Genomic DNA, 27,203 nt, shown 5'->3' on the forward strand with positions numbered 1-27,203 from the left:
TAATGTGGCAAACAGCCTGCCAGGTGTTGACCTAACTTTTCTCTCATATTGATTATAGAAAGATAACAGCATACTCTGAAATAATTTCCTAATCGGTGGTCCCATACGACGCTTTACTGTTACATAGAGTGTATTACAAGTGTGGTATTTACAACTTGTATCGTATTTCAATGATATTACCTGAGTATCATATAATTACGCGTACCAAAATCCCAACATCAAGAACAAGATCAGATAATTAAGAACGCATTGTAACATCACTAAAGGATAGTGGAGTCTAGTTGAAGAGCTTTTAATTATAACAAGTGCATGTTATCATCCACAATCCTGGCTGAATCTAGTCTTAGTGTAAGCTCTTTCTCGGCCACATACCTGCATGTGATTGTTACGGACAGAGTGCAAAGCCCCTACTTCTTGTTCTCATATGCATTTGCATTAATTCTTCACTTTTTCTTGACTCAACATCGTCATCTAACTGTTTGAACACCATGGTTTTGAGTGATCACTTTCGGTTTGAAGCAATTTCTGCCTTTGGCGAGGCGAAATGGATTGCTGGTGTTGCTCTCGTCCTAGGATTCTTCCTTTTCAAGATTCTAGGCTCGGGAACCAGCGTAAATGCTGACATTCCATTCGTTGGGCTTCATCTGGGAAGCGTATCCAAGAGAAAGGCCAAATACGTTTCTGATGCGAATGCTTTACTTACTGAGGGATATAAAGTGGTATGTTTTTGTCTGCATGAATACTATTGAGTACTTGAGGGGGCTTGGACCTAACTATATCCAGTTCAAAAATGGGTTATTCCAAATTACGACTACTGAAGGTAAGTCCATGAATTCGTATTAGACAGAGTTTGGCGACTAACTACAAAACTAGGCACTCGCATCGTTGCTGGTCAGAAATATTACCAGGAACTTTGTGATTTGAAAGACGATGAGCTTAGCTTCAAGGGATCAATTTCTGATGTATGACAGCTTCACATGAGCTTTATTTGTCGTGTAAATGATAACTGATTCGAAAAAAGCTATTTGCTACGCATTATACAGGTGTTCTCATCTCAGACGACCTAAAGGAAACTGCTATCAATCGAGATCTAACCCAAAACATGGGTACGTCCACCCCAGTGTAAACAATCATAGGGAAACGAACTGATGGTCAATTTACAGCTAGACTCACGAGTAAAATTGAGGATGAGGTGGAATGGGCTCTCGCAGATCAGATAGGATCTTGCAAAGGTGAGCATTATTAATTTTTTTATCGTTTGCAGTGCTGACAATTCAACAGACTGGAAGCCTGTCGTAATGAACGATGTGAGCCAAAAGATCATCGCACATGTGACTGCACGTGCGTTCAATCCTGATCTTGCTAGAGATCCAGACTGGATTCGTATCTCTGTGGATTACTGGATGGATGCATTTGCTGCTGCAAAAACAATCAAATTCTTTCCAGTCTGGCTTCGTCCGCTCGCAGCCAAGCTTATGGCACAGCCTGCCCGTATGCGTGCTACTAGAGAAGAAGCCCAGAGATTGGTAATTCCCGTTCTGAAGCGGCGCTTAGCCCTGCCAGAGAACGAAAAGCCAGATGATATGATGCAATGGATGATGAACCGCCTGGGGGATAAGGCTGGTACTCCAGAAGAACTCCACCACCAAGCTCATCTGCAGTTGGCATTGGCTATGGGTGCTATTCACTCGACCAACTTTACTTTACTTCATCAATTTTTTGACCTAGCTGCCTACCAGGAGTATCATGAACCCCTGCGACAGGAGTACCGCGAAGCGCTTGAGAAAACAGGGGGAAAACTAACCAAAGCTACTTTGGGCATGTTAAACAAGCTGGACAGTTTCATGAAGGAATCCCAACGTTATAATCCACCCGGACTGAGTGTGTCTACCTTGTCACCCTTTTTTTTCTGCTTTTTTGTTTGGAGTCGCTGGTTTACTGACATGATACACAGCCAACGGTCGTAGGAAGACTCTCAAGGACATCCGATTGAATGATGGAACCATCATTCCCCAAAATTCCAATATCGAAATTGCTGCTAATGCCGTGAATCGTGATCCGGCCATTCACGAAGACCCAGATGTCTTTGACGGCTTCCGCTTCTACAAGATGCGTCAGCGCAGTGAGGAAGATACAAACCGACACCAGTTTGTTAGCAGCAGTCCCAATAGTCTGAACTGGGGTTATGGAAGACATGCATGTCCTGGTCGCTTTTTTGCTGTCGATGAGATCAAAGTGATTTTGAGTAAAGTCTTGCAGAAATATGATATTTCGCTAGTGAATCCCGGTGAAGGACGGTATAAAAATACTAGTTTCGAAACCATGGTACGTCTTCTCAACCGCATTCATTCTTCTTTAGTCTTATGTGCTAATTTGATTCCGGTCTCTTCAGGTTATTCCTGATATGAAAAAGGAAGTGTTGTTCCGTGAAAGAAAGTAGGACTAGGACATCAAGGCCAGGAATTTGTATCAGAGTTGTTTGTCAGATGTAACACACGAAGGCATGCCCAACTAAGTTGAAAATACAATCCTCATGTCTCACATTTCATACAATACCTTTGTCAAACTCTATGCAGCTATGTAGCAGAGAACTAATTTGTGCAAAAACCACATTTTTTTTCCAAAATCTGAAGGCCTTTCATAATTCTAAGCTAAATACTACCATGCTCCTGGGGAAAGTAAAATGTTGAACCGCCATTTCGCTCCTTGCCAAATCCCCTCCCCCTTTGTAAGATTTCCAGTCCAGGCATGCCATGCCTCAAAGCTAGATGGTGGACCAGGCCGTATCAACAGGGAGCAAAACCCCATTGATCTTGCTGGCTTGTTCAGAGACAAGGAATAAAATGCCTTGCGCGACATCCTCTGGAGCAATGTGAGGTGCAGGTAGGCCTGTTGCTTGATCAGTGCCTACATGCAACCCAAATATGGGTCTGTCACGTTGTCAGTCAGCTTCCATATCTTCAGCCAATGTAAATATTAATTGATTAAGGCTTACTGGAACTCAGCAAATCCTGCTGGATCAAAACACTCCATGTTCACCGACTTTGCAATGTTTGTCACAACGCCTAGGCAGGAATATCAGTAAGTGCGAGTGGAGAATGTGTACTAACTTACCACCGGGACAAACAGCATTGCATCTGATACCTTGGTTGCGAAACCTCCATGCAACGTTCTTTGTGGCCCCCGCCTGTAGATAGGAAGCATAGTTAGTATACGAATCCATAAGTAAAAGTCAAGATTCTTTCTCCACCGCTCATACCAGTCCGTGTTTGCTAGCCGTATATGCAATCCCAGCTGTGGCTCCACTGGTACTAGCTCTACTGCAAATATTGACAATAGCCCCCTGTTGATGCTCTATCATGGATGGAAGAACCGCCCGCATCAATCTAACAGGGGCGGTGAGGTTGATGGAAATGATGCGATCCCATTCCCCATCCGTGACGGTATCAGCGCTAGAAAATCCGTCACCAACACCTGCAGCATTGACCAGGATGTCTATACGAGGACCGAACTTGGCTTTGCATGTCGTGACTGCCTCGGTAATAGCGCTAGAATTCGTCAGGTCCGCCTGGTGGAACACTAGCAATGGCTTCTGCTCCTCGGGGAGAGAATAGTCGAATGGAGCAACATCAATGCCTAGAACACGTGCACCATGCGAGAGCAAGGAAAGTGTAGTACTCAGTCCAATACCACTACTGCACCCAGTCACTATGGCGACCTTAGATTGCAAGATAAGGGCTGACATTGTTGATAGAAGGTTTGAGCCAAACAGAATGAAGATAAAAGCAGTGGACACAACTGATTCATACTGGAAATTCCTTGGGAAAGCGGTCTTTTTTATGCTTGGGTTCGTGTGTTCCAGTATCTGTACAGAGCTGTGGTACCAATACAAATATGGAAAACAAGGCGTTACATACGGTAATCACATACAGTAATTAAAGAGTGTAAAATACAGTAATAATACACACACATGGTCATACCAGTTGTGTACGAAAGAGCATTATCTTCGAACAATTTTTTTCTTGTCTTGCAACAAATTTCTAAAAGAAAAAAGTCTCTCGTTGTGATTCTGATCTTTAGGACGCAATGATGAGCTTTCCAGTGATTTTTGCTGGCGTGGCCATTCTATTGGCCTCGTTGAATTATTTCTTCAGTCTGAAACTCGATCCTCGAGAACCTCCTCTTCTTCCACAGAAAATTCCATTGATCGGACATCTTATTGGATTTCTCCGCAATGGCAACTCTTATTACTTGGATATGAGGTGGGAATCTATGAAATACCCCCTTGTGCAGTTACTAATAGCGGTTGGGCAATAGTATGAAACATGGCCAGCAAATTTGCACTCTCGGAATGCCTAATGGCAGAACATATGTTGTCAATTCGACGAAATTGGTTTCTGCGGTTCAGCGAAATGCTAAGACAATCTCTTTTGACCCGATTTTGACTACCGTGGCTGAACGTCTGGCGGGCATCACGGGTCCGGAACTAGAGGCGCTCAAGGAAGAAGAAACGGGAGGCGGCGGAGCACATCGCAAAGTGGTTCATTCAATGGCTCCGTCTCTAATTGGAGTCGGGCTGGACGCGATGAACAAAGCTATGCTGCGGAACTTGGAGAACTTCATTAACAAATTGGAAAGCCAAAGCCAGGAGTTCGATTTGTGGGCTTGGACTCGTCATGTCATCAGCATTGCGAGCACTGATGCTGTCTTCGGCCCGGAGAACCCTTACGCTAAGAATAACTATGAGCAGACATTCTGGTATGTATCAAATCCAACTTAATCTTGGGCTTGACTAATATAAAGGCTGAAATAGGGAATACGAACTCAAGATTACTCTGTTGCTCGTGAACGTGTTACCGCAATATACCGCACGGGGGGCGTACCAGCAAAGGGAATTCATGGCGAAACAGATGATTGACTACTACCGTCGTGGGCATTGGAAGCAGGGCTCTGAGATGATTAAGGCGCGATATGAGACAGGAATCAAGAATGGCGCCTCCCTCGAATCTATAGCACGCCTAGATGTACCCGGAGGAACCGGAATTCTATCAAACACGGTTCCTACGGCATTCTGGACTCTTTGCAATGTCTTTTCGTCACCGAAACTACTTGCGGATGTCCGAAGCGAGGCAGAAAAACTCTTCAGCGTTGATAGAACAGGTCCCAAGCCGGTTTACACCTTGGACACTTCAGACCTTCGCACTGGGTGCTCAATTCTCTTCTCGGCGTATCAGGAAACCATGCGGACGAGGGCTTGTTTCGCATCGCCGCGCTATGTTCTTGAAGACACTCTTCTCAATGGCGAATACCTCTTGAAGAAAGGGGCCCTTCTTCAAATCCCCGCTGCTGTCCTTCACCACGAACAATTGCAATGGGGTCCTGATGCAGCCACCTACGATCCGTATCGATTTACCAAGAAGAGCTCTATCAAGCGATCACCAGTAGCCTATCGAGCCTTTGGTGGTGCTCCTGCCCTTTGCCCAGGTCGTCATTTTGCAACGGTGGAAGTTTTATGTTTTGTAATCATGATTACGATGCGCTACGATATAACTCCTGCTGACGGCACCTGGAACCTCCCAGAACCCAATTACAGCAACATTGCTGCTAGCATTTTGCCCCCGCTTGGAGATATCAAAGTGAATGCGACCGTGAGAAAGGGGTTTGAGAATATTGACTGGAAGTTCAGGATCACAGAGCTGTCTGAAGAAAAAAGTGCGTTTGGTCTGGCTTCGGAGTAGTGCGTTGTTATGGTGTCCAAGCAATAGATCCAGCCAGTCGTTTGTCTTCCCGATTTATATCGTTTAACATTAAACTGATCTACTTTCAACAACACCATATTATATACTGTATCTGAGGCAAAAGAAGAGACAAGATATATAAGTAGACTTGTTACATTCAATTCATAGTAGCAATACAATAGTTGATGCGTTAATTGAAACCCTGATAAAATAGAAAGGTCAACAAAACATTCGGAATGTCTTTCAAAACAAATATGAACCACATATCATAATCATGGTTTGGATTTGAACAGTCATCAAAAACCTACAATGCTAAAACAGGTCTTGAGAGTGACAGCTGAGTTGGCAGTTTGGTGAAAAGGATTCGCTGTAGGTGAGGCAAGACAGAAGTAGACTAGTAAACGAGGAGAGCCCCTCACGCTAAGAATTGATAACGTATGAAATACGGATTTCCCCACTCGAAATATGTTACGTGACAGTACATGGTGTATTATACAGGGTTTAATTACGTGTGAAATATTACAAGGATTGTAACATGTAGATCACCAACGATCTGGTATCGGCACCGAGTCATGACACTAGGATCATCGACTCACTTAAGCAGCAAGTGCATAACAACTAGTTCAGCTAGTTAGTGCTTACGTACCATAACTTATATAATAACTTAATGTCGACATTCGATGAAACCCTTAACTCTCGAATACGAGACGAGGGCTGTAGTAACAACGCCTATTTACGGATATACGGGATTGAAGATGCAATCCTGGTTGCATTTTTGACTAGTTGACGCAAACCTCGCTAATTTTGGACCACTTTAGTGTTATCGAAGGACCCTTTTAGCCAGGGTGAGGGGGTATACGAGGCTGTACCAATATTATGTCTATGTCTATCAACATACCAACCAACAGATACGACGATGAAGATATCTATTTGAGGTAATAATACTGACTAGGTCTGTCCAGGGTTCCCCACACATTTTTCAAGCTCTGTCATGTTGGTTGGTTAGGTTATATTAATTTTCCAAGATAATAACAAGATAATTTGTGCGAAAAGAATAGCATGCATATGCATGCATGCATGTACATATGTACATGACTAGGAATCCAAATTCAGCCCTTGTTGGACATGTTGTTTGATTTTATCCAACAGTTGCTGAATACCCTCTGGTGACCAATAGGCTTCGTTGTAGCATGCTGTCATGGTCAGCTGGCCATGCAAAGTCCAAACAAACAACTGTGGCTGACACTGATGAATCTCCATTCCGACCCAAAAGTCTTCCAGCTCGACTGCAACTTCCCCTCGTTCATTAAAAAATTGGCTTTCCATGATGTTGTCTGCTTTCCCCAATGAGCTAAGGACGGGATGCCAGTTGAGCGGAGAATCATGTGGGAGGTTCTGGTTGACAAGATTCATCATCATTTCCTGAAAACAGCTCATGGATTCAATATAGGGATCAAATCCCCTCTGGAAAATCTCCTTGAATTGAGCAGCATGGGAATCAAAGGAGCCGTCTGTGACTGTAATTGGATAAACATTCCCAGTGGATGAGATAGTTGCAGTAGACGTGGTAGGGCTACTATTGTACTTTCGGAGATCAAAGGCACATATGGCCATAAAGTACCGACTCTCATCAACGGGTGCTGGCTCAGCCAGTTCACAGCAAGCACTAACAAGGCCGGCAGTCAGGGCGACGGCCACCGACAAGTTATTGCTCTTGCATGCCTTCACCATGGAAGACGTCTCCTCAATGCTGTAGACACTGGTCAGTCTCCGAGAGACCGCCGCCTTCTCTCCGGCACTGAAGCTTGTCGCAATCTTGACTGGAGGTAGAGAGCTACCCCACGCCATAAGTCGCTGTGTGGCAGCTGTCTCGATCTCGGGACTATACGGAGCTTGAGGAATTTTGGCAAGCACCTCAAAGCTTGGTGAGAGGTTAGATACCTCGTTCCCAAAATCAATTTGTTTTGGCTGCGCAAGAGCGTGGCAGATGAAATTACTGAGGGTCATAAATGCTCGCCCGTCCAGACGAAAATGCGACGAAGTGAGCACGACTTCACTGGTGTGTGGAATCCAGTGAACACTCATCACATTGAGCGGAGGCAAGCTAGTCAATAACTCGTCTGCTGTCGTCGTGACGGTAGAACATGTCGAAGACAGCCATTTCGTCACTTCTTCTTCTGTCTGTGGAACCTCGTAAACATACTTATCTCCCGAAGGATAAGCTGCGATCTCAGGAAATTGAAATCGCACTTGCTTCCATGCCTGGCGAAGAGCCTGTTCAGGCTCACCGACTGACTCTCTTATCAAGATTTTGCTGATGGACGACTCATACCAGTTCTCACGACCCGGGACCAATTCCAGTTTGCTCATTACCAACGGGATCTTCTCATTGTTACCAAAGGGTCGCTCCCAGCGGCCGGGACTAACCTCGACCCAGGACATGGTTGATCGATTTCCTAGTATCTAGTCTCAAAGAAACAAAAGAAAGGAAAACTACAAACAAGATGAGGGGATAATAGCCAGTCTACACTTATCAGGACATGCCGAGCTTGGATTGGCGTGATCCTTCGACATTAGGGCTTATGTGGGGGCCTATGTGGGGGCTTAAATTACTCGTACCGTCTCGTACCATAGCCGGGCGGTGTAGGTAACTAGTTAAAGTCTAATGGGGCAGGTACACTAAGCTACATTTAGTAGGACCGTCCAAAAGAGGAAATATAACTAGTTAGCCGCTACACATCCCTGAGGCCAACCATACTCGTAGCACGATTAAGAGACTTAATTGATGGGGGCGCTGGAACAGTAATATAAAATGCAAGCGCTCATGGGGTTGCCCTCGTATTTGCGCCATCATTCTGCACGCGCCGGAATTCACTTATTAAAGATGATAGTTCGGGGTGGTCTGTGGCCAATTTCTCAACCTCCTCGATGATGCTAGTGTATTCAGCTTCTTCCAAATGGCGGTATGTCCCATCTACCCCTCTCGTAAAAAGATCCAATCCAGCTTTCGACAGCCAAGTGGCGCGGAAATGCATAATCATCCAGTGCCCCCCTCCAGACAATTCTCCGTAGCCGAAAATTTCCCAATCGCAGGAGATAAATTGAGTAATCCAGCCAGTACCGCGCCATGTCCAACCAGCGGGATTACCTTTCCAGCCCGTATTTATGGCGTGGATTTGAGAGACCGAATCAGAATTCAACATTTGGTAGTGTACCATGTCATCAACCCGTGGAAGCATCGAGGCGGCGGGGGCGAGGGGGGCATAGTCAACGGTGCAGTTGCGCTTATCGCGCCACATGGGCAGCGAAGAGTGAGATATATGCCATCTACCAGATAGCCAGTCTATTGATGGGCCGCTATGTTGAACGGATGCAGCGGAGTCGTAGAGCACAGGTAAGCGGAGGGATGTGATAACGGCCATAGTAGATATATATAGGAGAATGTGAGAAGAAGAACTTGAAAGTTATACCATTCGGGGGATGGCATCCGGTACTTATAGTTATCTGATATTCCCCGTGGGTCCGTAATTAGTGCGAACATGTAAGGACCATAGTCATTGCAATTCGACATCTGTATATACGGCAAATTATGAAACCAAAAACGAAATACATTTTTGAAATTTAGCCTAGCAACCAATTTCAAGTAAGTTGTCTATTTAAACTGATCTAGTCCAACAGTGCCAATCATGCCCACTTTACAAAGCCCTCCCTGCTCAATCTCATCCTTGCGGGAGACCAACTCCTTAACGCACCAATTTGCGCTCATAAACCGACCACTCATGAAACGGGCCTCTTCGGTAGTCAGCCAGACCGCCGTACCTCCGGCCAGTGCTGGGGTGTCTTCAGCGAAACGCAAAAAGAATTCGGGTACGATATCAGACTTGATGGTACCGGGATGTAGTGCAACTACCGTCAGATTGGGGCGCCCGGACATCTGTCGACATAGCTTTACAATAGCCAATTTTGACAAGCAGTAACCAGCCGATACTTCGGGTTCATTCCATGCTGCTTGTGAGGAGATATTGACTATTGACCCTCTAGCGTCACCCAGGAGGCGCAAGAAATATTTAGTCATGAGCAGTACCCCTTTCACATTCACTTCCTATTTATAGTGTCAGTAATTATCAAGATCAGACCCAAGAGATGGGGGGAACTCTACAAAGTTTTGCCAATAATCGTCAAGTTCCATCATATCCACGGTCGTATGGCCAACGCTCACCCCAGCATTGTTAACCAGCACGTCCGCCTTGCCAAACTTTTGCTGTATGATATCAAACAGATTTTTGACCGAATCTTCACTTGTAACATCCGTAGGAACTCTAACAATTTCCACGGTAGGTTCGATACCTAACGCCAAAGCCTCGGTTTCCTCCAATTTATCCGCGTTCCTAGCCGCAATCACGATTGCTTTTGGTTTTGCCCGGGCAAATTGTCTAACGATGCCCTAGATGAATAATCAATTAATTGTTCGGCACTATGCTGCAATAATGCAAGAAAAATGTTTTATGTCACCTCTTTCCCAATTCCCTGGCTCGCACCCGTAACCACAATCACCTTGCCCGCTTGAGAAAGGGACGGTGAGGTGGGATCGATAGCATCGTACTCGTCGCGATGAAGTGTCTTGGTGAAAGCTTCTTGTTGGATCCAATAGTCAGTAGGCAGTGAGTTTAAATAATTGATTGTTTGGGCATCCATTGCGAAGTATGTGATTATGAAGAGGTTCCAAGGTTACTTGCAACTAGGTAGATACGAAAGGAAAACCTTGGAAAGATGCCTCAGTTCTAGCTGGGTAATCTACAAGGTTTATATATTTTAGCCTGTCAGCGCGTTACTCATGTTTTCTTTACCAATTTATCAATTTATCCATTTGTGTCTCGTCCTCTGTGTATCGAGATTTACATGTAAAAAAAACTGATTATTCAATCTTTCGCAACCTTCACCACTGCCTTCCCGTTCTCTATAACCGCATATTCATAGCCAATTGTGAATTCTAGCTTCGATTTATCCATAAACGCAGCCTCATCCGGAACTATCTTCTCTAAATACTCTGAATCTGCTTGCATCCGGAGATAAGTTCCCAGGTCTCTGACTAGAGTTTCTGCCATTCCATCGCACGGAAGACAGTCTTTTCCAAAGGCCTTCGCTACAACGTCTAATGTTGCTTTTGCCTCCGGCGTGGTATGGTACTGCAGACATTAATACTTAAAGAAGAAGAAAAAAAAAGGAACCAAAGCGTCTTAAACACAATACTCACCTGACGGTACTCTACTACCCCATAACGGAGAGAGAGATCCAACATCTTGGGTCCATGAACTTCATACCAGTGATGGTAGAATTCCTCGGGGGTGGTCCCCTCCTTGCGAAACAGGAGGGCAGTGATCCGGATGAGCTTTTCTTCGGTGGGCATTTTTTTTTATTTCCGAGTGTTGTTTTTTTTTTTGTTTTTCCTTCATTCGGTAGGTCGCAGAACAGGATTGCCGGTCAAAAGGATACAACATATATAATGCATGAGGTATTTTGTCTACCAGCCGCGTACTACTCTGTAGTGGATGAAGAAAAACAACACCAGCTAGATGACCATGGCTAGATGATGCATGTGAATCCTATTTTGGGGCCAATTGCCTCCACTATCGATATTCTTGGAGGATAATTTAGACTTTAGAGCCCTTGCAAAGTATGATACGCGCTCACTGATAAGCCCTATTTGGGGGCCAATTGCCTCCTTTATCAATTGCTCTTAAGGGTATACTCTGCAAAGCATTATTGATCTCCTTCCGTTTTGTGTTGATCTGTTTGATCACATGGAAGTCGAGTCCACTTATCCAAATCCTTTGATGTTTCATACATCTAACTAGTTAGTTATACTTCATTTAGTTCAACGTCAGGAGGAGGTACAGGCTAGTAATGCAAAGGGACTAGTAATGACCGACCCTTACAGAATTACAGTTAGTACCATTACGGTATTAATTCGTTACAGTTACAGTTACAGCGACAGTATTGTCAGTATTGTCAGTATGGAAAGATATGAAAGTGAGGGAGTGTATTGTCGACCTGAATATAAACTTGTCTTAGTAATATCTGAAAATGGAAGGCAGAAAAATCGTCTTGAGCCATCCTACCTTGCCAGGAACACGGTTATCCTCACTTATCACTTTACAGCAAGTTGAACTTTTCAGAAATTTTAGCCATGAATATCTTATTCCATCTCGGGGTATCAATCTCGCTGTATTTAATCGCGATTTTGATCGAAAAACTCGTTGGCCCTCACCTGGAAGAAAATGAACCTCCGCTTCTGAAATCCAAAGTGCCTCTCATCGGCCATGTTTTGGGACTGATCTATTATGGACCCAACTATTACACCAGCGTTGCCGAGAAGGACCGGCCCCCCATGTTTACTTTGGGTATCTTTGGGACCAGAAGCTACGTTGTGAACACTTCGCAAGTAATTTCTAGTATTCAAAAGAATGCCAAAACACTATCCTTTGCTCCGCTCATTCCATACGTGGCTGAAAAGATTGCTGGGTTGCGTGTTGAATTGTGTCGCACCTGGTTCGTCGACGATGGAACTTACACCAAGGGCATGGGTGCTGAGCACGCAAAGCTCATTCACCATACCCTTTACACTATTGATGGGTCCCGGGATGTAAATGCAGCAGTTCTTGCGGAGCTCAAACCATTGATGGACGAGATACCATCGTGGGGTGACAAGTTCGGTATCTATAAGTGGATGGTTCATGTTATCTCGCAGACCAGCTTTGGAGCCGTGTATGGACCAGATCACCCGATGAACGATCCGCAGGTTGAAAAGGCATTTTGGTGAGTGTTCTTACTTGGAGTTTTGAAATATCAAGCATGTGGCTGAGAGAGCGTAAAAAGGGAATTTGAGAATAATGCCGGCAGTCTGCTGACATCGGCTATCCCATGGTTAACAGCCCGGACAGCATGGAATGGCCGTAAGAAACTGGCTGCTGGTTTCCTTGCATATTATAAAAGCGGAAACAAACAAGCGTCCAATTTTGTAAGCATGAGAAAAAAGTTGTTTGAGGAGCATGGTTTCAAGATCGAAGACATCGCGCAGTTTGAGGCAGGCATGTCCACCCCAATTTTATCCAACACTGCTCCCGCACTCTTCTGGTTGATTCGAGAAATTTACGCGCGGAAACCGTTGCTTGAGGACATTCGCAATGAAATTCGTGCAATCATTACCACGAGTGTTGGTGACGATAACAAACCGCAGTACATTCTTGAGGTGGCCAAACTGAAAAAGGAATGCCCACTCTTAATTGCTGCCTATCATGAGATACTGCGCTTAAATGGCATTGGTACATCTGCTCGAAGGGTCCTACAAGATACTGTGCTAGACAACAAATACTTGGTGAAGAAAGATACATTGGTGTTGATGCCTTTTTCTCCCGTGCACCAGGAGACTGATGCATGGGGGGTAAATGCCAAAGAATTTGATATCACCCGTCATCTAAACAAGGAACGAAGGCCTGCAGTCACCTTCCGATCTTTTGGAGGGGCGCCTCATCTCTGCCCAGGAAGACAGATTGCCACCCTTGAGATTTTGTGTATCGCGGCCATGCTCATCGTCCGCTATGATGTTGAGCCCACGTTGGGATATTGGACTAACCCGAAGTTGACCTACACCATGTCCGGCATTGCAACACCGTCTGCTGATTTTGACGTGTCGATGAAGCCGCTACCCGGTACAGAGGGAAATTGGAACTATCGTATGGGGGATGTGAAGTTGAAATTTCCGCTTGCCTCAAATTAGCTTGATTCCAGATGTCCGATGTGGCACTTGATCAGCTAGCTCATCCTTACTGCACTCACACCTTGTAATTGCATTGTTACTGCATTGTTACTGGCCCTTGAATGTTATGGATTGACAAATTCAAACGAACCGGAGAGGGATACCTAACCTAATGCCTGGTTTGAGGTTTTACAACACCATATGAGAACCATATATATACTACATTCTAGATCGGCACTCTACTAAAATTGAACATTCGCACGTCAATACTAGGCGTAAATATCAATTCATATGTACCTAAATCATAAAAAACGACCAACTCCTGCTATACCCTATACAAGAAGTAAAGAACAGATCCAAAGATACATCACCCGATTGCCCATGCTTCATTACAGCCAGTCAATCCATCATCATCATCGTCGTCGTCGTCATAACCTCATATAAGCATTCCCAACAACCCAGCCGCCGCAGCAAGTAAGATCTCATGCAAACTCGACTTTCGAGCCGGCGCATAATTCCCCGCAACAAACGAACCACCGGTGGTCGGCGACTGGCCCGATGTACCAAATGCTGTGCAGTAGGACTCCTGCAATCCATAGCAAGCTTCCCGACTAAGACTCGAGCATGTCGAAACCGCAGCGGAAGCGGATGTTACAGCCGTAGCGCCTGCAACGGTCACTCCTCCCCCATTACCGCCGGCTATAGTCACTCCGTATTGTCCTCCGAGCGAGACTATGCAGCTGGTGTACTCGCCTTGACAGAAAGAGTAATACGAGCTGCAGATTGCGGCGTTGCCGAAACTCGTGGGGATATACACAAACGGGAACACTGCACCCGGTACGGTAGATCCAGTTATGCTCGCTCTTGACGATGTTATTGTCGTCGTGGTCGTGCCTTGTGGAAACATGAAGCCACTCGTAGTTGTCGACGCCGAATTCCCATTCCCATTGCCATTGCCACCTGTAGCAGTCGCTCCGAGCGTCCCCGTGCATAACGCTCCTGTTGGACAGCAAGCGTAATTATTGGCAGCGTCTACCGTGCATGTCGTCCCTGATATGCAGCATATCCCTGAATTGCCTTCGTTCGAGCAGGTGTTGAAGTTGGCGGGACAATTGCCGTCTCGCTTGAAGAAGTCAAAGTCGCGAGCAAACTCTGGGTATACGGTAGTAGCTGCGGTTGCTGGATGGGTGAATGGAGCGAGCTCCAGTTCTGCACCCCACGACGATGATATGAGCAGTGTCGCAATCGACAGAAGAGATTGTTTCATCGTTGCGACCGGGTTGGCACCCGTCAGTTGATAACGTTGCCAATCTGTTGTAGAGCTTTGTCGTCTGCTATTATCGATAGTAACCGTTGTTGTTGGTGGGGGTCTAGATCGTCTTCCGGTGTCAACAATCAGGTACCGGTACTGCCGTGATGTCAATGGTGGAACGTTATCGATAGTTGCCGCTTGTCTTTTATGGACTCTTTACACTTTGCTCAATTGAATTGAATACTCAGAGGCCAAAAGCTTCATCAAGTGGAAATTCTAGAAAGATGTGAGCAAATGAGTGAGGATGAAAGACGGTGAGGGTGAGACTGCCAACTCAGATTGCGGCCCTAACGACGGAGTTAGTTACTCTAGTATTAACTGGTCTGCCACGGCAACCGGCCCACTCGGCAACATCATTGAAGATGTCCACGTTGTTCCTGCCTGACCACGAATTTGTCTCTTTGCTTTTGAATTGAAAGAATTGATTACGGAGTATATAGGAACGATCTGAACGTCTTTCTATTTACTCCCCCGTCTTCATTATCGTTCAAGCATCGATCGAGCCATGGGTTCCTAATCAGGCAATGCCTTCCCAATACAGCCTAGCTTGCATGACTGCTCCGGACCAATCGGCAGCGCGCGATTCGGAACTCTCATTTCATTACGTCTTTTTGCATTTCCCTTGATTCTTGATTCTTGATCGTTCTTTGCAACTTGCTGTTCTACGTTTTATTCAGAAGATTAAACAACACTGTATCATCATTATTATCATTAATGATCGACGCTCTTTGAACCATTCTTACCAATACCACCGATCGGTGTGATTCGCTTTGTTCCTGGGCTACTCCGGCAGATCTACGTTCCTTTGCTCGCCTCGTCGACATGCCACCACGATGAACGCTGTGACGAGATATATCATAGACTCCTCCATATAATCATCAGCTGGGCTGCCAGCGTCGGCGCACTTCTTCTCGATCAAACCCGTCTAGATTAATGCAACACGGCAAGCAAAAGGGAAGATGTCGCATGTACCACCCCAAGCCGTCTCGCCGCCTCCAGCAACCAAAAGAATAGCCACTCGTCCGTATCCCTTCCCTGCTTCCAAGTAAGCAAGCAAACAGGCAGGCAAGAAAACTAAGTGTTACAGCATCCAAAACAACCTTCCACTTCGCCGCCGGTCTCGCATCGGGCCTCACCTCCTCCATTCTCTTGCAACCCGCCGACCTACTCAAAACCCGCGTGCAACAACAATCCAAACGAACCGCCTCCTTGCTCGCAACAATCCGCAAAATCCTCTCCTCTCCAAACCCAATCCGCAACCTATGGCGCGGCACACTCCCCTCCGCACTCCGAACGGGATTTGGATCTGCGCTGTATTTTACTTCCTTGAATGCATTACGACAAGAAGTTGCGCGGCGGGGGCCGGCTGCAATACTCGCTGATGGAAGTAATAAAAACGTGTCTTCCGCGTTACCAAAACTCTCGCATACGGCCAATCTACTCACCGGCGCCGTGGCCAGGACCACAGCCGGATTCATAATGATGCCCGTGACCGTGCTCAAAGTTCGCTACGAATCAGATTATTACGCCTACCGCAGTCTTACCGGCGCGGCAAAGGATATCTTTCGCACGGAAGGCGTGAGAGGTCTATTCGCTGGGTTTGGCGCGACGGCTGTCCGCGATGCGCCGTATGCCGGGCTGTACGTTGCGTTTTATGAGCAGCTCAAGCGGACGTTTGGGCGATTACAATCGTCCCCACCATCCCCTTTTTCTTCAAATATCACGACTAATTCGAATACATCATCATCATCACCATCATCGACAACAATAAACTTCGCCTCAGGCGCGCTTGCAGCTGGTCTCGCAACAGCGATCACAAATCCGTTCGACGCAGTCAAGACGCGCATTCAACTCCAGCCGGGCAAATATAGGAACATGATCCACGCGCTCAGGTTAATGATCAAGGAGGATGGAGGGAGAAGTCTGATGAGTGGATTGGGGCTGAGGATGGGTAGAAAGGCGCTCAGTTCGGCGTTGGCGTGGACGGTCTATGAAGAGCTGATTATGAGGGCGGAGAGGAGGTGGGAGGATCAGGCGAGGGAGATGAACATTTAAACCTACAGATAGATAGATGTTTTAGGGTGAGGAATAAACACTCTTCTCTGTATTATTAGGATTCCACTGTCACCGAAATTGGTAATTGGTATTTGATTCGAATATCATATCATCGATATATCCATATGTCATCATAAGTGATAAAAAGATTTCAAATGAAACGGAAATAATCCAAAAGAAAAAAGAAGAAAAAAGCATACTTAAAAAGTGAGTAGAAAAGAGAAAGAGAACCCCCAACACAATAGCAAAATCAAAAAGTCATGTCTCATTACACAAACATCCAATGGACAAAACTCCCTCAATTTATCAAATCGATTCGTATCAGCCCCAAAACAGAAGAAGACTCAAGTGAAAATCCACGACTTGCCGGGATTCTTCTTCCGAACAAGGTACATCTTGTCTCGCTTGCGGTCGTTGACTTTCAGTTCGGTGAGGGTTGTGGACGTTTCCTCGATGAGCTTGCCGCCGCGGAGACGACGAGTGTGCGCAAACAGTTCCTCTTGGAAGTCTTCAGAGATCCATTGTTTGATTATGATATAGTTTCCATCGCGCTGTTTACGTTAGCTCATGATTCATCTCGTTTTGGGCAAGCACAATGACTTACATCATCCCAGTCCCATGGAAGTTTGAAGGCATCCAATGTTGCAGGAAGCAAGTACTTGCGGTGAACCTACTACCTGTTAGCCAATGTAAATCCTACGGCGTGGGCTGAACCTACCCGAATGAATGTCGTCTTTTCTCGTGGAGGTTCCAAAACAACAATGGCGCCACCGCCGCCACCGCCGCCGCCGTGGTGGTGGTGCTCGTGCTTCTCCTCCTTTTTCTCTTCCTGCTCATGCTTCTTCTTGAGCATCTTTTCAATCTCCTCCTCGCTATACCCAAACTCGAGCCTCAGTCGTTCCCTGAACTCCTTGTCCCTGGCTTTCTGCTCCTCAATTTCCTTCATTTTCTTAGCTTCCTCGGCCTGTTTCCATTCTTCAATGGCCTTTCTCTTGAGCTCAGCCATCTCCTTTCTGTGTTCCTCTTCTTCCAAAGCTTTGCGGGCTTCTTCATCTTTGATTTCCTTGATGATTCTGTCCCTCTCGGCCTTGATCTTCTCTCGCTTCTCAACCTCCTTCAAGTGTTTCTCTTGGGCGATGCGTTTAGCCTCTTCTTCTTCCGCAGCCTTGCGCTCCATGTCTTCTAGTCGTTTGATCTTAGCCAGACGTCTAGCCTCTTCTTCCTCAGCCGCCTTATGTTCTGCTTCTTCGAGCCGCTTGACTTTAGCACGGTAATCGGCCATCTTTTGATCTTCAGCGATGCGTTGTTCTCGCTCAATCTCTTCCAGTCGCTTGACCTTGGAACGATAATCAGCAAGCTTTTGTTCCTCTTCGGTGCGCTTTGACTGCTCCAGCACGTCAAGTTTGCGTAATCGCTGGGCAAGTTCGTCCTCCCAGGCCTCCTCTTCGGCAAGACGGCGACGTGAAACGGAACCACGATGTTCATCGCGACGTTTCTCTCTGCTCTTGGCCAGTTGGCGCTCCAAATTTTCGATTTCCTGTTGTTGCTTAGCAAGCTCCCTGTCCTGGCGAACGTCGTTGTTGGCGAGGATGCGCTGGTCCATGAGTAGTTCCCAGTCGCGCTGTTGCTGGCGGGGTGATGGGGTGCGAGATGCGGGGATGTCTGCGACGATTCTGGGACGACGGTGACTGCGGATAATGTCGATTTCTTCAATGTCATCCTCACGTTGTGCGAGACGCTGGTCGATGTTGTTGCGACGATGGTCTCGCGAGTCTTGTTTGGCATGGACATCGTTATGAACATCAACCACCACAATCGGATCGTCTCCTCGGCGGCGTCGACCTCCCGTAGAGGCAGAACGGCGTGGGGGACCAGCGATGATGGCGGGAGTCAAAAATGCATTAGAGTTGGGACTATCGCGACGGACGCGAGAGAATGACCGACGTTTGACGGTTGTACGACCCCCAGGACGGGTAAAGGAGACATCTGTCTCTGAGAACTCGGACTCGGACTCGGACTCCTCGTCTATGAACCGGCGTCGGCGAGGCATGATGAAGTTGTTTGTTTCCAGAAACTGTTGACGGCGATGATACTGTAGCAGGATGTGAGAAATAGACGTGGTAAGAGTGCAACTTGTAGTATATACCTGGTGTAACAGACAAACAGATGGGTGTATACGAATACCTAGTTAGGTATGTATACCTACTTGTACGTGTGTCTATGTAAGCGAGACAAATCTCAGCCACACAGCGGGCGATAAATCAGATTGAAAGGAGAAAGAAAGCACAAGACAAGAGAGAAGAAAAATAAACCGAAGGGAAAAATAAGAAAGAGGAAGAGAAAGAGTTCAGCTGAGCGATTGATTACGGCGGGGTTAGTTGGTTGGTCGACTGCCAATCGTCAAAGCGGACGGCAGAAGCGGGGTGCGACTTTATGATTATTTTAACTTGCGAAAGAAAGAAAAGATATATTAAATTAAATACGAATGCTTCGATATCACTTCAATGTCGAAACTGGTTCTAGATGTTTCTATATTCAACCACATGCAGACTCCTGTTTCATTCTCGCATTGCTAGACCAAACCAGAGGCTCTGCGGTTGGGCGTCAAGCCAGTTGACGTTGGCCCTATGTAGTCAAAGGGCGCTTCTGTGTACGTAGTCTTACATACTCTGCAGGACAGTAGATATGTGGTACAAGATGTACCGCTCTGCTTTATTACTGTGACTTGTACCTGCTCGTCTGCAACATAATCTGCCCAGTCAGACCGAAGGTAGAGGTCAGAGGCAGAGGTCACTGGTCAGTCTGGTCATTCCTAGCCACCTCATGATAGCGGGTGGTGGATCGTCCCACACTTGGGCGTACAGGTCAGGCAGTATCTGGACCTTGAGCCTTGCCGTCATCTTTCGGTCAATATGGAGGACCTGGCTTTCTGGTCAGGTATGTTTATCTACGGAGTTCATTCATTCTATTGAGGGATATGTGTAATATATTCTACAGTGTAGTAGAGAATGCTGGATCTGGCTCGGGCGGGGCCGTCCCGATACTATCCATACTATGCATAGTACGTAGTACGTACTATGTAGATGCGAACCCTTCTTGCTTGCTCAGCTATCATCTCAGACAAAGAGAATATCGGCCATTTTCTGTATCCACCTGGGCGTATTTCTGAGGCGAAAGATGTACCCGCGCGCAAACAGTGATAAGGTCAAGTTTTGACGTACGCCGTGGACGATCTCTATATCCACCGACTCCACCTACGTATCGCCAAGACGCCTTGCAACTTTTATCAAGATTACAGAGTATTTTGACATCATTATCCCTGCCAAAGTGGGCTTCAACGGGGATTCCTGTGAATGGATGGCAAGTGTCGTTGAGCTGGCGTTAATATTAATGTTTCATTCTGTGGAGGATGCCTGGAATTCGCACTGTTGACTGCTATGAGGTCATCACTATTCCCCTCATCACATTAGACGTAGGTGCTTGGACCTCGACTTCTATAGTTCTACAATTAACTTACCACATAAAGAATATTACTAATATACTAAATTCACAGATTAAATATTGACATATGAAGAAGAAGCGATCTGACAAAGTGTTATGGGCACACGATCCAGTTCGACCCACTCTTAGGGCTAGGGCTGATTTCCTCCACTACCCTAATGCTGTATGCTATATCATTCCAACCAGAGTGTGTTGATTGATCATACTTAGGTATTTTCCAGTCCCTCGAACACGAGACAACAGATAAGTCTGGTCGATGGGGCAAGAAATCCAGAACCGAGCAGTGCAGTCACCGACACGACCAATAACGACCCCAAAGTGTAGAAGGCAAACGTCTTGTCCTTGAACAGCGTCGCATTGAACCACTGCGGAAAGAAGTAAACCTCTAAATGAACCAGTGAGCTCTAATTCTAAATCGGATAAACAACGGTATTGATGCCGCCAGCTTTGCTTGCGTTATACAGGCAACATATCTTTCAGACCAAGCCATCAACGCCTGGACATAACGGATTTGAGTCAAGATATAGTTAATAATCAATTACATGGCCTTTATCATGCTTTGCAGGCTGTACATGTAATACATGTTTGCCCTCGGAAAAACATACGTGGAGGGAGGAGCCTATTTCAACCATCCCACAGCGGAACAATTCCGCGATTACTTACAAAGCATTTAATATTCGGCCTTTCGTATCTTTCCCTGAATCCATTCTGACAAATTAGTCCATACTTTAGCTGCTGTTTCTTCGGAAACATCTTCAATATTTGGTCCATCATCACGTCAGCTGGCGCAATCGGGCTGAAGTTGCTCGTAAAGGTAGCGTTACAATGTAAGTTACGTCTAAAGGGGTTGAACCCATGGAGTCGTGTGGTACTTGGCCAAGGTGGGGTGAGTTAGACAAAATGGAGTGATTATGGTGTCGCCATGTACGAAACCTTGGATTGATCCTCGATGGGGCTTGGACTCTGGTTTGGTTATAAATAGTTGGAGTCGTCGCTGGTAGCACACGATTTGATATAGATAAATACTTACTCGCGACTAAGCTTGATCTATATACAAAACAAGAATCATCACCATGTCCTTCAAAAACGTCATCGTTGTCGGAGTAAGTCCATTCGGGTCCTCATTCAAACAACAATAACAAGCTAACATGTACAGGGTGGCGGCAACCTCAGGTTCGTAGTATTCAACTTCTTCCATAACAGGAAATTTAACACTAACATACACACAAGTCCCGCCATCATAGACGCCCTCGTGAAATCACCACACAACTACACCGTCTCAGTCCTCTCTCGCGAACAATCAACATACCAGGCACCATCCGGCGTCAAACACCTCAAAACAGACTACACCCACGACTCCCTCGTATCCGCTCTCAAGGGCCAGGATGCCGTAATCTCAGCCATCGCTGGCTTTGCCATCGCTGACCAAAAGAAGATCATTGACGCAGCTATTGAAGTCGGCGTGAAACGCTTCTTCCCATCCGAATTCGGTTCTGATACCACCACTTCCCTCGCCTTGGATTATTTTCCAGGATGGGCGCCCAAGGTCGAGATTAGGGATTATTTGAAGAGTAAGGAGGACAAGATTGAGTGGACTGTTGTTTTCAACAATTTCTTCTTTGATTGGTACGCAGTTACCCTTTCTTTAATAAATTTTCAATGGGGGGTCAATTCACTAACAAATAGTGCATGAACAGGGGCCTGAAAGTCGGCTTCATCGCCTTCAACGCCAAAGACAAAACAGCCACCATATTCCCCAAATACAAAGACGTTACATTCTCAGCCACAAACCTGGGAGACGTCGGAAACGCAGTTGCGCAGGCTTTGTCACCAGAGATCGCACCCAAAACAGCCAACCAGATCCTGCGCATTCGCACACTGACAACATCTCAATCCGAACTTTTGGCCGCATTCGAAAAGGCCACCGGGGAGAAGTTTACCGTTACAGAAGCAGATCTAGACGCCGAAGTGTCCGAGGCTAAGGAGAAGTTGTCAAAGGGTGATTTCAGTGGTGTAGGCACGCTTATTGTCGCGGCTGCTTTGGATGAGCGCACTGGCAATGATTTTGATAAGGCGGGTAATGTTTCGAATGAGTTGTTGCAGCTGCCGAGCCTACAGGTTGAGGGAGCTATTAAGGCTCTTCTCTAAGCAATTATGAGAATTATATGGAGCAGAGATGTATGTATGTGGCTAAGTCCCCTTGAGTGACAAGAACAATGTTGTTTGTTATTCAGAGCCTGTGGATACGGTTGGCCTAGGGTACAATCGCATATAGCCCTAATTCACGACATACCAACACTGAAACCGAGCAACATTCTCTCTATACATCCCCCTACACGTACTTCTTTCATTGAGATTTTTATAATACATCAGTGAAATCCGCGTAAACTTTATTTTCAAAATCCTTGCTGGGCTAAATCAGATTCGAGAAAAAGAGCCTCTGAACATTCAAAGGCGGTATCGAGGATCAGTCGAAATTTCTCCTATCAGACACACCAATCAAGAATTGGGAAAGCTGTCTTGGAGCGACTAATTTTCTACGCAAATCCAGCCCCCTCATTCTGTATTTACCTAAGTATCATTAACGTGAAAATGGGTTTGTTTACAATTTGGCCCCAGCCGCCCGCTGCCAGATGGCGTAGGCACGCTGACTGAGACTAATGAGACTAAGGTAGGCGATTACGCTTCCCTCTCGGTCAAATGTGTATGCAACATTGAAGTATAACCTGGAAACCAATGACTTTCTAAGTATACTCGTGTTGTATAGATGGACAGGTATGTCTCTGGCTAAACGCCCCTGCCCTCGCGACTTTCAAACCTAAGTAATCTCTCTCGTTCTTCAGATGGACTAGGAAACAGGTGAGATCTAAACCCCTGCAGGCGCTAAGTCGGAGTTTTCTATACCTACATGCAGTTTCTATCGTCAACCAATAGAAATATCAATAACACTTACTTAAAATGGCATAAGCATCAAACCCTGCTCCCCAATATATGTGTGGGTAATTTGGTGCATGTTTTGGCCGGGCTGGCTGGTCGACAATCATCCCTACCTGGGAACAACACCCCTCATGCCTTGCTTTGATTGATTTTTTTTTTGCAAATTCCCAATAGGGCTACTAGAAAATTTCAATCATATATTCGTTAACTTATTGTATACACAATTATCGGTTGCAAAATGTCGTGAGAGTATGATGGTGCAGTCTATGAGATACGACTAATTCTCTCATTGGGCGCCGAATCGGGAAATCCAAATTTCGACCCTATTTCTGGCATATTATGGATGATGAATACAGCGCTGGCAGACTTCTAGTCTTCACTGGTGTCTTTGCCGCCCTTCAAGTCATTTTCGTTGCTCTTCGCATGGCAACTCGAGTACTCAACCATAAAGCTTGGGGCTGGGACGATATTGTGATACTCATCGCATTGGCCGGACAACTAGGAATGGCAGGCACCATGATCGGTACTACTTCTTCTTCATTTCCTCCAAGACTTTTTCTAATGGCAGATATTGACTAGCACAGGTTACATCAAAGAGGGCGGCATCGGCTTCCATGCGGCATACTTATCGCGAACAAATCCAGAGAGGCTCGTAACCGGCTTCAAATACTCCTTCGTAATCGCTGTTATATATGTCGTCTTCGTCAACGTGCCCAAATTCGCTTTGCTGCTCCTCTACAACCGCGTATTCCCGAAACCTTTGCGCGCCAACCTCTTTGTTCGTCTCTTGATGGTCTTTCTTATCCTACACACTATAGGGGCGACCATCGCTCTCGTTGTGATCTGCCATCCATCGACCGTTGACTTTGATTACATATACCATCTGCACTCGAGGAATTGTGGGAATATACAGGGGTTACATGACCTGTATATCTGGGAGAGTTTTCCGAATATTGTCAGTGACGTTGCTATTCTTGTTCTTCCGGTGACGGTTATATGGCGAGCGACTATGGATAATCGCATGAAACTCGGGTTGGCGGTGACGTTTTCAATGGGCGGGTTGTAAGACAACCATCTCCTAAAATCATTTTTGCTTGCCTTGATCTTCGCGGCAGGGACTGGTTCGCCGGTGACATCAATTGCTAACCCACAGTCTATGGCTAAGAGGCCTCATAGTCTCCATCCTGCGATTCATATGCTACTACCACAACGCCTCGACCACCGATCCCAGCTGGGCGGCTGTCACACTCGAGATCTACACTCAAGCCGAAATCGGTACATATCTGATCTGTGCTTGTCTGCCCACCTTTCATCCATTTCTCAATTGCTCGTTTCGGGAACGACATGCCCCTCTTCCTTCTATAGTGTATAATGGTAGCCCTACGCATATGCCTACGCCAATGCCTGCGCCGGGACGGAATTTGGGGCCTGATAGTTTTGTGGTTCAAGAAGCGCATTATTGGGCTGATGCGTATGGATCGGATGGCCGGTCCAAGGATCGGTTATATGGGATTTCATACTGGTTTGATACGGTCAGCAAGCGTGTTCGAGGGTTGAATCCGTGACATGTCAATTTCGGTATTTCTTTTTTGAATAGTGGCATAATGAACCGATTCCTCCGTTCTGATATCATAACTGGTAAATTCATAAGCGCTTGCAAGCTTTTCCTATATACATAAGTTTGTGCAATATACAAACTGTAATCATTATTAAAGCAGCATGAGGGATATAAATGTGCATTTGAACCTGCTCGGGGCGACCGGAAAGATTCGCAATAGATTTTGCCAATCAAAGACATAGACTGGGCGACCGCATGAGAGATTGAGAAGAGGGTCTGACCTGACACAGTCGGGGATTTGCAGAGAATGGTTACACTGCTTCATCGTAGTTCTCGTAATGATTGTGATCTTCAGTATTTTTCATCGTTGAGCTTCACTGCTTTCTTTCGGTCACTTTGCCATGTGATAGGTTTATTAATTTCCTGGCATGACAGATCTTGCCTATGCAGCCGCCCCCCTGAAAATCTGTTCAATATGTTCCTTGCTCTTCTCGTGCGTCGTCTCAAGGTAATGTAGCCTCTTTTCTAGATCGCTGATATCCTTCTTCAGGGTCTGATCCTCGGATGAAAGTCGGCTGTTGACGGCATCAATAGGGGTTTGCACGAACCTAACGCGACGAAAAAAAAATAATGTGAGCTTCAATGTTACCGTACAGAAATATATCAAACTGGGTTTGCTGGCAACATACATTTTCCCAACGCCTTCATATACGTTTGTATCCTTTGACAGCGATCCCAGTTCACTGGATGTAAGTTGCAGCAACCGGATGTCACGCTGTTTTGTTGCGATTTGTGTTTTGACGATGCTGATCTGTTGTTGTGCCACAATTGCTCTCGACTCGATCTCTTGCACGAGCTGTTGTAATAACGGTATTAATTAGCATGGATCGTGCAATCTCGCATTGGGCTTGAGGGAGGTATCGTACTTTCTGTAAAGCTTCCGGGGGGATAGACATTTTGACTTTTATTCCTCAAAGGTAGAGGATTCAAGAGATGATAAGACGGACTATGGGAGAGCTTTGTTTTATGACTTGACGTTTCAATCAACGAGCTCCGATGAACTAGTTAACTGATGGAGGAGGTTCATAGACACCTTGCTAAAAGTGGTAAGGCGGTGTCGGAACTACCCCGCCGGGCCGCAACATAGGGCTTAGGGCTAGGGTGCCAGCTTATCGTAGCAACAGGCTGAATATAAGATTAAGTTGGGATGGCATTGCCCGGTATTTTATCCTTATTGAACAGCCAGTCCTTTTGTAGCTTGTACAGTATAACCTACACTGATTTGAGGCGCAATAACTGATTCATTCGAGATGTTTGTTGTTTCTTGGTGCCGTAATAGTACGGTACCGGAACTTATCAGATAAGAAAAACGCGTGATCTGTCCTAACGTGATATATATCCATCTATCTTACTTCATTAACTTCACGTTTCCATCAATTTTATCACTCAGACTCCCCTTTCGGATTGACTAGAACATTCTTCTAGTATACGTGTCTACAAGACCGAGATATAACAAGACAGTTTATAAATATTGCACGGGTGCGGATAAACCATCCTTCAAGACGATTATTCTCTATCTGCATCGGAGAACGAGAACCGGAGAATAAGAAGAGCCGAACGGGCGTGAACAGAAACAGAATGGAGTTCTTACAAGGTCAGAATTCAAATCAAGATGTTGTAAATGGTAAATGTACCTCAGCTAATATCTCCAACAGACAGCATCCTACCCTCTCTCCGCACCTACTCAATCCTCCTCTTCCGCAAAACCCTCTCAACCCTCAGCAACCCCCAAGAAGCCGACAAGTTCCTCTCAAACATCCAACAAGACTATTTAGAACCATATCTCCTCGCCCCGCTTGCAAATATCCTCGATACTTCCTCATCCGCATTCTCGACGTCGAACATCCTCTCAATCCTCACTCTTCTACTAACCCTATACATATCCCTACGCATCCTCGATTATGCGCGAAGGGTAATCATGTTCTGGGTTATGCTAGTCGTGCGTCTGGCGTTCTGGGCTACTGTAGTCTGGCTAGGAATATGGATTTATAATGTTGGCATTGAGAAGGCGGTGCAGGATGCGGGTTGGTTTTGGGGTGTCGTGCAGGGGTTTTTGGAGGACTTTGTGGTCAAGGCCAATTCGGAGTCGGCGGCGGGTAGAGGAGGGCAGTATTATGGTGGTGCTGGTAATGTTGGATCACGTGGGTATGGAGGTGCAGGGAAGACTTCGGGATATTGGCATGATCGGAATCGGCGGGCTTAGGTCAAATCGTTAAAATTGGAGACATCGAGAAGGTTGGAAAAAGGTCTTACGTATATCTAGTGGTTATAGCCAGGTATTGGTTA

At 45.9% G+C, this 27,203-nt stretch overlaps 15 protein-coding genes across 15 annotated transcripts; 7 read left to right on the forward strand and 8 right to left on the reverse strand.

The window, feature by feature from the left end:
- Nucleotides 1-488: 488 nt before the first annotated feature.
- Nucleotides 489-2,440, forward strand: EYB26_003087 (uncharacterized protein; the record flags this gene model as incomplete). The annotated part of the gene is made up of 8 exons (XM_054262390.1): nucleotides 489-719; nucleotides 784-820; nucleotides 874-962; nucleotides 1,022-1,106; nucleotides 1,164-1,232; nucleotides 1,282-1,881; nucleotides 1,955-2,325; nucleotides 2,393-2,440. The coding sequence occupies 8 exons, from the start codon at nucleotides 489-491 to the stop codon at nucleotides 2,438-2,440; spliced, it is 1,530 nt and encodes a 509-aa protein (XP_054118365.1).
- A 324-nt stretch (nucleotides 2,441-2,764) lies between these two features.
- Nucleotides 2,765-3,745, reverse strand: EYB26_003088 (uncharacterized protein; the record flags this gene model as incomplete). The annotated part of the gene is made up of 4 exons (XM_054262391.1): nucleotides 2,765-2,930; nucleotides 2,996-3,065; nucleotides 3,115-3,187; nucleotides 3,260-3,745. The coding sequence occupies 4 exons, from the start codon at nucleotides 3,743-3,745 to the stop codon at nucleotides 2,765-2,767; spliced, it is 795 nt and encodes a 264-aa protein (XP_054118366.1).
- A 341-nt stretch (nucleotides 3,746-4,086) lies between these two features.
- On the forward strand, nucleotides 4,087-5,738 carry EYB26_003089 (uncharacterized protein; the record flags this gene model as incomplete). The annotated part of the gene is made up of 3 exons (XM_054262392.1): nucleotides 4,087-4,262; nucleotides 4,318-4,758; nucleotides 4,814-5,738. 3 exons carry the CDS (start codon nucleotides 4,087-4,089, stop codon nucleotides 5,736-5,738), a joined length of 1,542 nt encoding a protein of 513 aa, XP_054118367.1.
- A 1,095-nt stretch (nucleotides 5,739-6,833) lies between these two features.
- EYB26_003090 (uncharacterized protein) lies at nucleotides 6,834-8,180 on the reverse strand (the record flags this gene model as incomplete). The annotated part of the gene is made up of 1 exon (XM_054262393.1): nucleotides 6,834-8,180. One exon carries the CDS (start codon nucleotides 8,178-8,180, stop codon nucleotides 6,834-6,836), a length of 1,347 nt encoding a protein of 448 aa, XP_054118368.1.
- A 380-nt stretch (nucleotides 8,181-8,560) lies between these two features.
- Nucleotides 8,561-9,160, reverse strand: EYB26_003091 (uncharacterized protein; the record flags this gene model as incomplete). The annotated part of the gene is made up of 1 exon (XM_054262394.1): nucleotides 8,561-9,160. The coding sequence occupies one exon, from the start codon at nucleotides 9,158-9,160 to the stop codon at nucleotides 8,561-8,563; it is 600 nt and encodes a 199-aa protein (XP_054118369.1).
- Nucleotides 9,161-9,390: 230 nt separating this feature from the next.
- EYB26_003092 (uncharacterized protein) lies at nucleotides 9,391-10,433 on the reverse strand (the record flags this gene model as incomplete). The annotated part of the gene is made up of 3 exons (XM_054262395.1): nucleotides 9,391-9,840; nucleotides 9,898-10,182; nucleotides 10,251-10,433. 3 exons carry the CDS (start codon nucleotides 10,431-10,433, stop codon nucleotides 9,391-9,393), a joined length of 918 nt encoding a protein of 305 aa, XP_054118370.1.
- A 224-nt stretch (nucleotides 10,434-10,657) lies between these two features.
- On the reverse strand, nucleotides 10,658-11,145 carry EYB26_003093 (uncharacterized protein; the record flags this gene model as incomplete). Its single annotated transcript, XM_054262396.1, has 2 exons — nucleotides 10,658-10,924; nucleotides 10,993-11,145. 2 exons carry the CDS (start codon nucleotides 11,143-11,145, stop codon nucleotides 10,658-10,660), a joined length of 420 nt encoding a protein of 139 aa, XP_054118371.1.
- Nucleotides 11,146-11,925: 780 nt separating this feature from the next.
- Nucleotides 11,926-13,515, forward strand: EYB26_003094 (uncharacterized protein; the record flags this gene model as incomplete). The annotated part of the gene is made up of 2 exons (XM_054262397.1): nucleotides 11,926-12,554; nucleotides 12,615-13,515. 2 exons carry the CDS (start codon nucleotides 11,926-11,928, stop codon nucleotides 13,513-13,515), a joined length of 1,530 nt encoding a protein of 509 aa, XP_054118372.1.
- A 415-nt stretch (nucleotides 13,516-13,930) lies between these two features.
- On the reverse strand, nucleotides 13,931-14,761 carry EYB26_003095 (uncharacterized protein; the record flags this gene model as incomplete). Its single annotated transcript, XM_054262398.1, has 1 exon — nucleotides 13,931-14,761. One exon carries the CDS (start codon nucleotides 14,759-14,761, stop codon nucleotides 13,931-13,933), a length of 831 nt encoding a protein of 276 aa, XP_054118373.1.
- A 1,004-nt stretch (nucleotides 14,762-15,765) lies between these two features.
- Nucleotides 15,766-16,861, forward strand: EYB26_003096 (uncharacterized protein; the record flags this gene model as incomplete). Its single annotated transcript, XM_054262399.1, has 2 exons — nucleotides 15,766-15,826; nucleotides 15,894-16,861. The coding sequence occupies 2 exons, from the start codon at nucleotides 15,766-15,768 to the stop codon at nucleotides 16,859-16,861; spliced, it is 1,029 nt and encodes a 342-aa protein (XP_054118374.1).
- A 344-nt stretch (nucleotides 16,862-17,205) lies between these two features.
- Nucleotides 17,206-18,911, reverse strand: EYB26_003097 (uncharacterized protein; the record flags this gene model as incomplete). The annotated part of the gene is made up of 3 exons (XM_054262400.1): nucleotides 17,206-17,412; nucleotides 17,466-17,531; nucleotides 17,580-18,911. 3 exons carry the CDS (start codon nucleotides 18,909-18,911, stop codon nucleotides 17,206-17,208), a joined length of 1,605 nt encoding a protein of 534 aa, XP_054118375.1.
- A 2,524-nt stretch (nucleotides 18,912-21,435) lies between these two features.
- Nucleotides 21,436-22,510, forward strand: EYB26_003098 (uncharacterized protein; the record flags this gene model as incomplete). Its single annotated transcript, XM_054262401.1, has 4 exons — nucleotides 21,436-21,465; nucleotides 21,519-21,535; nucleotides 21,593-21,988; nucleotides 22,060-22,510. The coding sequence occupies 4 exons, from the start codon at nucleotides 21,436-21,438 to the stop codon at nucleotides 22,508-22,510; spliced, it is 894 nt and encodes a 297-aa protein (XP_054118376.1).
- Nucleotides 22,511-23,638: 1,128 nt separating this feature from the next.
- EYB26_003099 (uncharacterized protein) lies at nucleotides 23,639-24,864 on the forward strand (the record flags this gene model as incomplete). Its single annotated transcript, XM_054262402.1, has 3 exons — nucleotides 23,639-23,822; nucleotides 23,884-24,361; nucleotides 24,453-24,864. 3 exons carry the CDS (start codon nucleotides 23,639-23,641, stop codon nucleotides 24,862-24,864), a joined length of 1,074 nt encoding a protein of 357 aa, XP_054118377.1.
- Nucleotides 24,865-25,299: 435 nt separating this feature from the next.
- On the reverse strand, nucleotides 25,300-25,813 carry EYB26_003100 (uncharacterized protein; the record flags this gene model as incomplete). The annotated part of the gene is made up of 3 exons (XM_054262403.1): nucleotides 25,300-25,465; nucleotides 25,547-25,713; nucleotides 25,784-25,813. The coding sequence occupies 3 exons, from the start codon at nucleotides 25,811-25,813 to the stop codon at nucleotides 25,300-25,302; spliced, it is 363 nt and encodes a 120-aa protein (XP_054118378.1).
- Nucleotides 25,814-26,495: 682 nt separating this feature from the next.
- EYB26_003101 (uncharacterized protein) lies at nucleotides 26,496-27,120 on the forward strand (the record flags this gene model as incomplete). The annotated part of the gene is made up of 2 exons (XM_054262404.1): nucleotides 26,496-26,511; nucleotides 26,573-27,120. 2 exons carry the CDS (start codon nucleotides 26,496-26,498, stop codon nucleotides 27,118-27,120), a joined length of 564 nt encoding a protein of 187 aa, XP_054118379.1.
- Between the last annotated feature and the right edge of the window lie 83 nt (nucleotides 27,121-27,203).

This window comes from Talaromyces marneffei, chromosome 2 (assembly GCF_009556855.1).
Source record: "Talaromyces marneffei chromosome 2, complete sequence".
Classification (NCBI taxonomy): domain Eukaryota; kingdom Fungi; phylum Ascomycota; class Eurotiomycetes; order Eurotiales; family Trichocomaceae; genus Talaromyces; species Talaromyces marneffei.